We start from the raw sequence: 12,492 nt of genomic DNA, 5'->3' as shown, positions 1-12,492 counted from the left end.
GGGGGCAGGGTGGGGGCCGAGGGGGGAGCCGGGCGGGGGCAGGGTGGGGGCCGAGGGGGGAGCCGGGTGGGGCAGGGTGGGGGCCGCCAGGCCGAGGGCACAAGCCCCAGCCCGGCCGGCTGACTGCACACAGGTTTATGGGGCCTGGGGCACTGCTTCATAATCAGCCTGACGTTATTTTTATTAAGGGTTGTTGAGGGGTGGCTTTGTTACTAATTACACTTATGTATTTAATAATTACATGTGTGTTTGTAGACTTGCTGCCGCCCCGACTGACAAAGGTGTGTGCGTTCTCTGTGTATCAGATGAAATAAAATACCCACTTCTATTCCTTAAGCATCAGAGCCCACCTTAGGGTCGCGATGAGGGACTTCCTCTGGGTCCAGAGAGCAGCAGTGCTGCTGACTCAGCACGTTCTAGAATCGGCTATAAGGTAGTAAGACTGCTCTCTGACCTCAGTAAAACACTCTGCATCTCGGGGCGCCTGGGGGGCTCAGTCACTGAGCGTCTGCCTTCGGCTCAGGTCATGATCCCGGGGTCCTGGGATCCAGCCCCGCATCGGGCTCCCTGCTCGGCGGGAAGCCTGCTTCTCCCTCTCCCTCTGCCTCTCCCCTGCTTAAGCGCTCTCTCTCTGAAAAATAAATAAATAAAATCTTCAAAAAAAAATTCTGCACCTCGAGCCCAATGGTCAGCACCTGCAGCGGCACCTTCCCACGAGGGGCACGAGCCCGCCCGGCGGGTTGGAAGCCTGCTCCCCCTTCAGGGGCGGCTCTGGGTCTCAAGGCAAACACGACTCGACAACCCAACTGCAAGAAGACACTTCAAGTACCTTCAGTGGCTCGTTCTCAAGTCAGATACAGATCCGCTCAGAGTTTTCCAGAAGTGTAATAAGAAGGTGATTGGCTATTCACAGATTTTGGAAGGCATGTCTTCCACATTATTTTATTTCTCTTTTTTAGGAGCTCGCTGAAGTTCTTTCGGAAGCAAGTCAGGACGGTGGACTCCCGTGTGCATCAGAGCCCGAAGCATCCGTGTGAACACACACTGGCGTAAGTGCAGCTGTCTGATTTCGTCCCGGGCGGGGCGCGGTGGACACGGAGCCGGTGCTGAGCGGAGGGGGCCCACAGCACGGCCGCACCCCCCTTTGCAGTTTCTGGTATTTGTCCATGTGTTTGTGCTTCTCAGAGGATCTTACCTTCCACGTCCAGTATTAGCTTTTGCACGAAACTCCATGACTCTGAGAGAGACCAGAATTCTTTTCACTGACAAAACCGTGCTGACACTTGCTCGGCAGGGTTTTAGGTGCTCTGAGAACCAAGGTGACATGGACGGAGGACCCAGGAGGCCACGCTGCCCCCCCACACACGTGGCCGTTGGCGTCTAAAGTATTTAAAATTAAATAACATTTAAAACTTGGTTCTGCAGTGGCGCTAGCCACGTATCGCGTGCTTCCCAGCTGTGTGTGTCTGGAAGTAGTTCCGCGCTCCCCAGTCGAGGTCGGTGGGACTTCCACACGGCGGTGTGTGTGAGCTAGACGTACAGAGAAGAACGAGCTCTGCAACACGGCAGGAGACAAGCTACGACGGGCGTCGGCCTGTTTCTCGCCGTCTAAGGATTTACTACACACTGTCGAGGGGTTTCCAGCTACCAGGCGACTTGGTGCACGCCTGCGAGGAAGCACCTTCCACTCTTCAGATCCCTGAGCTTTTAAACGTGTATGATTCACTTAAGAATGACTGGAGTTCTCAATAATGCTTCTTATGCGACTTGCCCAAGAAAACAGATCTTACACCCATTGGGTCTGACAACTGCCGAGGCGCCACCAGCCCATCAGGAAGGTAACTACTTCTGGGTGACTCTTCAGTGCCCAGCAACCCCACAGCCCCGTTGCCATCGCATGCAGGCTGGGGTCGGGGTGACTGCACGAAGTGGCTTTCTTAGTAAGTTCACTTCGCATTCTGTGAAATAGCCACGGTGACAGCGTCACTTTGCACAAGGAAGTGTGGGAGGACGTGTGGCTTCGGGAGGAAACGGTGCCTCTGGGTCTGGAGATCTGAAGGGCCCGGTCTCAGTCCCACTGTGCCCTTCTCCCAGAGGCATGGACAGCCCCCCACCCCGGGCTCGACGCACGGACAGCCCCCCGCCCCGGGCTCGACGCACGGACAGCTCCCCGTCCCGGGCTCGACGCACGGACAGCCCCCCACCCCGGGCTCGACGCACGGTCAGCCCCCAACCCCGGGCTCGACGCACGGACAGCCCCCTGCCCCGGGCTCGACGCACGGACAGCCCCCCACCCCAGGCTCGCGTGCCGGAGTTCCCTGGAGAGCTCACCAGCCGTCACCCGGCCTGGGGCTGGTGGTGGGAGGGGTGCCCTGGGCACACTCCCCCACAGATATGCGGGGAGGGGACACTGAGGACACGTCCCCCAGGAGAACTCGCACAGGTCGGGCCCTCAGTGGACCTAATTTCCGTGTGGGGAGGAGAGATGACTGTAAGGAGCCGTGTCAGCTGATGATTTCAAACAGGATTAGTTCCCGTTCTTGAGGCTGCTACGTCCAGAACAGAGCTTTCTAAATGGGCGAGAGGACCCGGCAGCATCCCACGGCTGGGATGAGAAGTTGTAGGACAAAGCACTCCGTAGAGGACTGGCCTTGAGGAATTACCCCGTGGGTGGACAAGGGCAGCCCCCGTCACAGCTGGGGTGTCAGGACTTTCAAAGGAAACGATGCTCCCATCAAAGTGAAAGACGGTCTACATGGTGACGAGAAGAGCCCTGGAGTCAGGGCCTTTGTGTCTGTTCGTCTCGTTTCTCAGAATGTCTTTCGGATATTGTCTGGAGGGTCTCATCAAGCAAGTGGGTTTTAATAACGACTAAAGACGCGGATGACTTTTTCGGGGATGTGGTCACCCCTGGAGAGGCAACGTGCTGGTGGGTATTGTTCACGTCTGGCTCCGAAAAACAGCCTAAATAACTTACCAGTGTAATCTGAAATACCAGACTAGTAAGTTACTCCCCACTGTAAAATTTAGACGTGAACCTACATTTTGCAAGCTCTCAGATTTTGTTTTTCACTGTGGTATATTTTTCCTTAAGCTGATTAAATAGCAACATCCAGAACCATGGCTGGCACCTGTGGGGACTTTATGAGCCAGATACGAGTACCAGGAGAAGTCCAGAGAGGAGCTTTTCCCAGGCCACCTACAGATGAAAAGCAGGTTTTCAAGATTATTGCAGTTTGCTAGGTTTTAAACATTTTAAGGGCATCATCGCTTGACATCACTCATTTTGGAAAATGTGCAAGTATGTCGAGACAAACCACTGGTGGTCTTTATTTTCCCCTTTCTGGCAGGAATGATTCTAACCAGAGACACCCTCTACTTTCAGAGGAGAAAAAAAAAATCATGAGATTTTAAGTTCATCCAAAGTGAACTGATGTCAGTGTTTAAACAAAAAAAACAAACAAAGCTGAGAATTCAGATGTTAAGAGATAGTTCAGGGCACTGGAAATCCTACTTCCTTCAGTGAGGTAGGAAGCTGGGGGGCGGGGAAATGCAGAGTCCCACACTGAATAAAATCAAAACCCAGGGCAGCCTAAGTAACACATATGGTCTCTGTCCTGAGTACCTGTTGCTTAGGGACCCTGTGCTGAGGGCCCATCACGGGTGGACCATACACTGAGGGCCTGTTGCAAATGGACAGTTTCTCCAAAGGGACAGTTGGTCGAACTCCTTTTATTCAAGCTGACAAAAGGTAATGAGTCTCCGCAGTAGCCAGGTGAGCCAAATGTCTTCTCTCCCACTGCCTTACCTGGCTCCCAAGGGCCATCCGCCACACAGCCTCCCCAAAGGCAGGGAGTCTATTTTTAGCCTGTGGAACCAGTTTTCTTCCTGGAGCCTCTGTGGGTGGAGTCTGCTGAGAAGGCTGTGAGTCTCGGCCCAGACCCAGGGGCTCCGGCAGCAAGCGTGGGTGTCCTCTGGAGCCGCCAGGGCAGGGGGGCGCGTCCTTCCCGGTTCTGCCAAATCACCATCGTAAACACGGACCGAGTGATAACGAGCTGATAAACGAGTGAGCCAGCACTATCTGGACTCTTAAAAACACAGGGAACCAAAGGCAACATAGGGCTTTCTTCATTTCTGAAGACTGGGAATGATCCATGGAAACGTCCCCGTGGCTCCTCCCGTGGCTGGGGTCTTTCTCCCCTAATGCTCACCACCGGATGTTCTGCTCTGTGCTGGGGCCACAGGAACAGGGCTCTCAGCCGCCTTGCCACCTGGCCCTGCGTCTGGATCCACCTGTTACTAACATGCAAGGCTGGCATGGGCGCCTTCTCTCTACCCCTTCTCGAACACCACTTCTCCTGCACCTGACGTGTCTTCTTCATGGGGAGGGAGAAACAGGAGACTGTGAGGTGCTGAGTCACGGGGAGACACCTGACGCTGTAGGGTCCTGCTGGGAAGGGTCTCCTTCCCCGGCACTGGACAGAGGGCTGGGCCGGAGCAGGAAGTCGCCCTAAGCCCATCGCGCCGCAGGTCCTCGGCAGGATGCGGGAGTGAGGGTGGGCGGGGAGAGCAGCTCCCGCAAGAGGCCGGGTGGCGAGGGATGGAGGTGACGCTGCCCTGCACAGACCCTCCGATTAACAGGTCAATCGGCCCCCGACACAGACACAGCTCCGACTCTCCCCCAGGTCAAACAGGCCTCACGGAATCACCTGCAGAAGCATACAGAATGGTCCATGGTAGGGCGGGGGCTCACGTCATCTTACTCTATTCTGGTGCAAATCTGAACGCCGTGTAGCATCTCAGACGCTCACTCTGAAAGCTGTCAAAGGCTTGCTCTCCACTTACAAATTTTTTTTTTTAAAGAGCTTTAACATGTCACAATCACCCACAGGAACCAGTGTTCTTAAATTCCCAATTTTTTAAATCATCCAAATGTTAAACATTAGCTTTCAGAAAACAAGAGTGCAAGGACAGGCCTTCCTTCTGCTCAACAATCTTATTTTGGTAGAATTAAACAAATTAAGAGGATGTTTCAGTGACTCACAACGTCAAACGACAGGAAAGAACCTCGAGCCACAAAGCGGATTTTAGAACCGGGGCCCCAAATCCGTCATCACGAGACTGCGCTCCCTCGGGGCTAAGAGGTGGCCGGTCCCGCGGCAGCCGCTCTCCACTCTCACCTCCGCAGACTCTGTTCCAGGTGCAGACCCCACCCGACTGGACACACAGATCAACACTGCTGCCCGTTAGAACGGCGAGGTGATCAGTCGCACGGTTTGGGGTTTAGAAATGAACAAGTCAACCCCCATTCAATATTGACTAGACTCATGTATGTATTTATAAAATCAGTCCCCCTTTCAGCAGCAAACGGAGGATTCCAAACCAATAATGACATTATACACAGGTAAGTCCCTTCCGGTTCATCTTGGGCCTGAAATGATTAGTCAAGACGCTAGATAACACTGCTCTTAACTAATGAAGGTAACACAGGAGCGAGAACAGAGTGTACTCACTCCTTTACTTTACAGGGAGGACTTAAAGCAAATTATGGACAATGACCCCCCCTGGCTGATAGAGGAAAGGAGTCCAGGCAAGAGCAGAGAAGGACCCCCTGCTGCTCAGGTCACTGTTATTCATCACAAACCCTACTACAGAACTCCGGAGAGGGTGTTGGGGCTGCCGCCCAATCCCGTCCCTCGGCAAGTGGCGCCAGGACGGTCCGTGAGCCACCATGTGTCTTGACTGTAACACGCATAAGGTTACGTCGACATGAAGTACCAAAGACACGGCGCAATTTCCCTCCCCTGTCCCCACAATCAGGGCGGATTCAATGTCCCGAACACAAGGTCAGCCGTGTTTTCTCATCCTCTGAAATGACCCTCGATGCCTATAAAATGAGGTGGACGCCGTGCGGGAAACACAAAGAAGATTACTTCTGATGACCTGGAAGGATTCGGACCATTTTTACGTGCATTTTCCCCTTTTGCTTATGTGTACCTTCCAAGTGCGGTACAGTGATGGAGTGGACAGGGATGGGGGGCAGGTGCCACCCGAAAGACCAGCCCAGTAAGACTGTCGTGGGCTGGGGTCTAGGCTGAGGCGTGCGGGTCTTGGTCTGTGTGCTAAGGACCACACAGACGTTTCTAAGGCAGGGGGATAACACCCCAACAGTTTTAGCGGGAAACCCTGCAGCCACAGTCCGTATCGGGAGGATTATTTCAATGACAAAACCAGCTCACTTCTTACCTTGTTGCCCTTCTCCGCGCTTGACTCCCGCTTTCCCGCGTGGTTTCCCATCCTGAACCGATGAGCTCGTCAGAAGCTACAAGACAAACAGAAGGCATTGGCCTTAAAGCTGGTCCTCTCAGAGTGTTCTCCCTTGTTTTCAGTCAGAGCAACAGTCCCCTGAGGCACCCCTTGCCTGTTTCTGAGACGAGAAAACTAAAACCCCCAGACTTGAGACACACCAGAAGCCTTACTAGCACGTGCCTTTGTTGGTTTCTGATCAGAATCAGAACGTTTGCACGCGGGACCCCTGCTGATCCCCACCCTCTGTTCAGTAACAAAGACCCCTCAGCATGTTTCCTCATCCTAGACAAGGAACCCCAGTCCAGACCTCTCGTGCACGGTGTCCACTCCGTGGCATACACACACGGGGGGTCCCACCTCCTCCCCAGGTGTGGTGAGCCGCGCTGAGAGGCAGACAGGGCGACACTCCTGAAAACGAACCACCGTTCAGGCTCCCTGTTTAGGGAATCACGGGGCAACAGAAACTGCAAGGTCAGACTGCTTATCAGACAGTAAGTATCCCAAGAATCTGCAGAATTTGCAAGGAAGATAAAGTTGGATTCAAAAAGCATCTGTTCCTCATCTGGTTTTTCTAACAAACTTTAGCAGTTTTGTGTCTCCTCAAAAGGCACAAAACTGGAGAGTTTAGCCAAACTCATTCTATACCATTCGCTTATCCACCCTCATCCTTGGACCTGTGCTGACCACCGGGACCATTCGCTCGGTCACCTGTGCCTGGCGCACGTGCTGGTCTTTAGGGACGGTTGTAAAGTGTCATTGTCCACGCGGAATTCTTTTTAAAGAACACGTGAAAACCAACTCCCTGCTAAACGTGAAACAGTTTTTCTTGAAGGGTAAAAAAGGGAAGAATTTCTAAAACATTACATATGCCTGCATAAAAGACAAGTCTGGCTCCCCAAGAGGGGAAAGGGAAACTGCTTAAGATCTGAATTTTTCCAAAGTCTCTCCTAGTCCTGGGTGCCTCTGAGTGACCATGACGGGTGCCTTTGCCCCTCTCCATGAGGACTCCGGCCGTCGGCGGGATGGGTGAGAAAGGGAGCGATGACGTTTTTGAGTGTCGCTCCCAGGCTGTGTGTGAGCACGTGAGCAGTTATTGGGTGGACACCACCAACAGCCAACCACCTGTGGAGAGAACACCCTTCCCACCTCGTACGTTGTAAATGGAAATTGGGCCGGGCGATCGTATGTCCAGTGAGAGCCCGGGAAGAGAAAGATTTAGTGAAGTGGCAATAATGAGTTCCAGTAAATCAAAGACATAGCTCTAGCAGCAATATAACATCACTAACTTAGAACAATCAGGTGAATTCCGCATGTTTCATGCACGAGAGTGAAAAAAAACCCAGTGTTTAAAAATGTATGCTTTTAAAGATGCAAATCTACCTTTGCAGATAATTTCAGCCTCCAGTGTGATTCTATCATCTATCTACGAAATTATTTAAATTGGACCATCACAAAAACCCTCAAAGGAAAAATGGGAGGTTTGGACACACATGGTACTTTACTTGATGGGCACAAAAAGGGAAAGAGAGAACTTGTTTTTGTCCTCTTGGGGTCTACACAGTAGTCACAGGATGTGAGTGGGTGTTCTCCCCAGGAGACATGGGTCTGAATGCAGGTAGCAGCTGTTCTGCTCAAGTCTGGCCTCTCTTTGATTCCTTGTAGGGTTTTAACTAAATATTGGGAACTTGCAAGATGTATAGAATACACAGAATAACAATGCACTAAACATCTGTGGATCTCCCCCCCCATCTTAGAAATAAGCATTGGTTATACAAAACTAAATGCATGCAATAACAAGTATTGTTAAATATCTATACTACCCAGAGCAATCTACAGATTTAATGCAATCCTTATCAAAATATCAACAACCTTTTTCACAGAACTAGAACAAACAATCTGAAAATTTGTGTGGAACCACGAAAGACTCTGAATAGCCAAAGCCATCTCAGAAAAACAAAACTGGAGGCATCAGAATCCCAGATTTTGAGATACACCACTGTAGAGTAGAGTAGTATCTGCAGTAATCAAGACAGTATGTTACTGGCACAAAAACAGACACATAGATCAATGGAATGGAACAGAAAACCCAGAAATAAAACCATGATTATATGATCAATTAATTTTGACAATGGAAGCAAGAATATGTAATGGGAAAAAGACAGTCTCTTCAATAAATGGCTTTGGGAACACTGGACAGCTCCAGGCAAAAGAATGAACTTTCTTACACCATACACAAAAATAAAATGGATTAAAGACCTAAATCTGAGACCCGAACCATAAAAATCCTGGAAGAGAGCACAGGCAGAATGTCTCTGACATCAGGTGCAGCAACATTTTTCTAGATATGTCTCCTGAGGGAAGGGAAATAAAAGCAAAAATAAACTATTAGAACTACATCAAAATAAAAAGCTTCTGCACAGCAAAGGAAACAATCAAAAAAACTAAAAGGCAATCTATGGAATGGGTGGAGATATTTGCAAATGACATACCCAATAAAGGGTCAGTATCCAAAATATATAAAGAACTGATACAACTTAACATAAAAACAAAACAAAACAAATACTCTAATTAGAAAATGGGCAGAAGATATGAATAGACATTTTTCCGAGGAAGACATACAAATAAACGGCCAACAGACACATGAAAAGATGCTCAACATCACTCATCATCAGGGAAATACAAATCAAAACCACAATGAGAGATCACCTCACACCTGTCAGAATGGCTAAACTTAACAACTCAGGAAACGACAGGTGTTGGCGAGGATGCGGAGAAAGGGGAACCGTTGTGCCCTGTTGGTGGGAATGCAAGCTGGTGCAGCCATTCTGGAAACAGTATGGATGTTCCTCAAAAAATTAAAAATAGAACTACCCTATGATCCAGTAATTGTACTACTAGGTATTTACCCAAAAAATGCAAAACACTAATTGAAAGGGGCACATGCACCCTGATGTTTATAGTAGCATTACCTACAATAACCAAATTATGGAAGCTGCCCACGTGTCCATTGACACATGAATGGATAAAGATGTGGTATATATACACAATGGAATATTACTCAGCCATCAAAAAGAATGAAATCTTGCCCTTTGCAAAGACATGGATGGAACTAGAGGGTGTTATGCTAAGTGAAATAAGTCAGTCAGAGAAAGACAATTATATGATCTCACTGATCTGTGGAATCGTAGAAACAAAACAGGTGAACAAAGGAAAAAAGAGAGAAGACAAACCAAGAAACACTTAACTCCAAAGAACATGCTGATGGTCGCCAGAGAGGAGGGGGTTAGGGGAGGGGTTAAACAGGGGAAAGGAGAAAAATGAAACATAGGCAAAAAGAGTTAACTTCTTTTAAAGCCGACAACTTGGACTTTCGGGTTTCCTTCCGTCTGAGCGTAAAGAACCTCACATTACCGACCCTGTACTCCCCTGGGCAGCAGTCCAACCCAGTGTTCCCTGCTCCCCACCCCTACTTCCTCCAACCAGCGTCCCCTCCCCGTCTCCCCAGAGTGATGTTCCCTCCTTCCAGAAAACAAATCTCTAAACCTAAATCAGAATAGTGTGGGGTGTGTAAATATTTAGGGGCTTGTGGACAAAAGCGGAGCTATTTTTGGACAAAAGGACATTTGAGGCTGAAATCCAATGACAGACACCCCCCCCCCCCCCCCCCCGCTTGGAGAAAGGTAATGTTTCTTCCAAGCTGGTTGGTCCTGACCCAAACTTCCTCACACTTCAAAGCAAAACATGAGGCTGCACTTGGGAGGGTTGTTCCTGAAATATTTAATCAATATTTAGAAAACTCAAGACTACCAGACCGAGGATAGATGGAAGTAACAAAAAGTTCCAGGTCAGACTTCTGAATGCATACAGAAGCAGTTAGAGCTGACTGCCTCTGGGATGAATAGCAAGAGAATTTATTTTATACATATCATTTTGCGTAGGCAGATTCTTGCCTTAAATGCACAACATGCATTCTGGCCCAAAGAGAAAGACAAGAAATACAAGGTGAAGAGTGACGTACGATCGTTGACTAGGACCTTCGTCCTGGCGAGGCCTTCCAAGGCACCCGAGGATGGGGGTATCTCGTAGGACTGCGGGCAAAGTCATGGCATGCACATGAGTATGGGCACTGGCTTACCTGAGAGCTAGCAGGGTAGGGCCACAGAAGGATGAGGCGCTGTGACGGAGAGCTCACTACCGCTCGCAGGCCTCCCAAACATGCTGAGAAGAACCAGCTGCAGACCAGCCAGTGGGACACTGGCGGCCCGTCTTTATTGCACTGCATTTTTTAAGTCATCTCCACACCCGACGTGGGGCTGGAACTCAATGACCCTGACATCAAGAGCCCCATGCTCTCCTGACCAGGCCAGCCAGGCATCCCTGTTCCATTTCATTTCTGTAATTAATTGAATTGAGACAGCAGAATTTTGAACATGTGGAATGCTGCTTAGAAGCCAGCTGACTCTAAAGCATCTTGAGTAATTGGAGAAGCTTCTTGTGAAATAATAGAAAAGGGAAGTGGGGGAGGGTGGGGGGGAGGGTTGGAGCTGGAAGCAGAATGACCTCTGGTTGCAGCGGGGGCTGCCACACACTGCTTAGGGTGAAGTCCAGTTCCGGGGGGGATGCCTAAAAAGCCCCCAGGGGTTACTGGAAATTTCCATAACAGTACATGAACAACCATACTGTTGCAAGCTAGGAGGCTAGAATTCAGCATAAGCTGTTCCAGGTCGCAATCCACTGTTGACCACGCAGGCTCAGGGTTCAGAATCCACCCCTCCTGCAGCCAACACTACCACCTGGCCCCTTGGTGGAGGTCCTTAAGGGCCCCCCAGACAACACCCACCGCGGGCGGCGGCGAGTGCATGCGCGGCAGGGCTGACGTGCGTGGGGGCGCAGAGGTGAAAACAGGGCGCTTCCAAGTATTTTAACCAACTGCATCCTGCTGGGATTCTAACATTTCCAAGTGCAAACATGGCAAGTCAGAGCGAGGTGCCAATCCAGGCTAGTGCTGTGTGAAGCAGGGCAACTGGCTCCACCTCTCTGAGCCTCAGATTCCTTTGAAGTGGAAGGAAGGAAAGCTCTTTGGCTGCCCTCTGGTGAGAATGAAGCAGCCCTGGTTAGAGCAAGGGGGAGCTCTAGGCGCTGCTGGTTTCTGTCCTCCCGTCCCTCCCGGCAGGTGCACGTGACAGGGTGGGGGGTAAGCAGCTGCAGGAATGCAGAGACCTTGCCATGGGCATCCACTCAAACTGACAAGGTCGAGGGAAGAGGAGGTGGTAAGAACACCACCGCCCTGGAGAAGCCCGGGAGTGATGCCACACCAGGAGCCCGAAGCGAGAGCTCAGGCCCCCCCAGGGACCAGCCCGACACAGGAAGTTAGGCAACTGGGGCTGGCTCAAGACTGCTGAATGGGGCAGCGAGAAAGCAGAAGTCCGCCAACAGGAGCTGCAAGAGACAGCCGCTTCTGGCTTCAGAACAGCCTTCAGATACTCGCCCAGTGCATTTTTACAGGCAGGAGGGCAAATTTATTGTGAGACAGAGAAGGTCCTAGACATCGCCCAGACCCAAGCCTCCCAGAACGTGGGGATCCTGGGAGCGCCGAGTGGACGGGGAGGCTGGGTGCCGCGGTGCAGGGTCAGAGGTGACGTGGGGAATTGGTCATCCACTTCCGCTCTTCACTGTGCCTTGGGGCTCACAGCAGCCCACCTTCTAGGTTATGTAATTACAGGAACAGCCCCGTAAGCTTTGTTCCCATTTCACAGCCGAGAAGGTAACATTTAGAAGACTGAATCCAGCTTTGAGAGTATTGTGCCTTTAGGAAAATATTTTAGTTAGAAATAGGGATTTTTAACATATTATAAATATATCTTATGTGGATAAAGTCATTAGAGTAGGTCTAAGATATCATACATTTCTGTATTACTAATTAGCACAATAAAAAGAAATAAGACCTTACTCTAGCAAGTAGCCTTGAAAAAGAACACAGATGACAAGAATCTGTTCCTTATAAACACTTGCACGGGGATACACAAGTTTACTAATGAGAACAGAGGGACATTCTTAAACGGAGGTCAGAACAGCTGCAGGATTCAGTAAGGTGCTGGACCCAACAGCCACAGACCCGACCACACCTCACTACCACGTCCGCCCCCCTCCCGTCCCTACCGAATGGCTTTTATGTTACGTAAG

General features: G+C 50.4%; 1 protein-coding gene across 1 annotated transcript in view; it reads right to left on the bottom strand.

Annotated features, from left to right (window-relative positions):
- The window catches only part of MBP (myelin basic protein), a 111,186-nt gene that overhangs the window by 81,573 nt on the left and 17,121 nt on the right, over window positions 1-12,492 (bottom strand). The window contains exon 2 of the mRNA XM_032422891.1: window positions 6,247-6,322. Coding sequence (XP_032278782.1) covers window positions 6,247-6,297 — 51 coding nt within the window. The 5' untranslated portion in view covers window positions 6,298-6,322. The remainder of the gene's footprint in view (window positions 1-6,246; window positions 6,323-12,492) is intronic.

The sequence above is a fragment of the Phoca vitulina genome, unplaced genomic scaffold (assembly GCF_004348235.1).
Source record: "Phoca vitulina isolate PV1807 unplaced genomic scaffold, GSC_HSeal_1.0 scaffold27, whole genome shotgun sequence".
Taxonomy (NCBI): Eukaryota; Metazoa; Chordata; class Mammalia; order Carnivora; family Phocidae; genus Phoca; species Phoca vitulina.
Note: the sequence above shows the minus strand (reverse complement) of the source record. Positions and strands in the feature narration are given on the sequence as shown.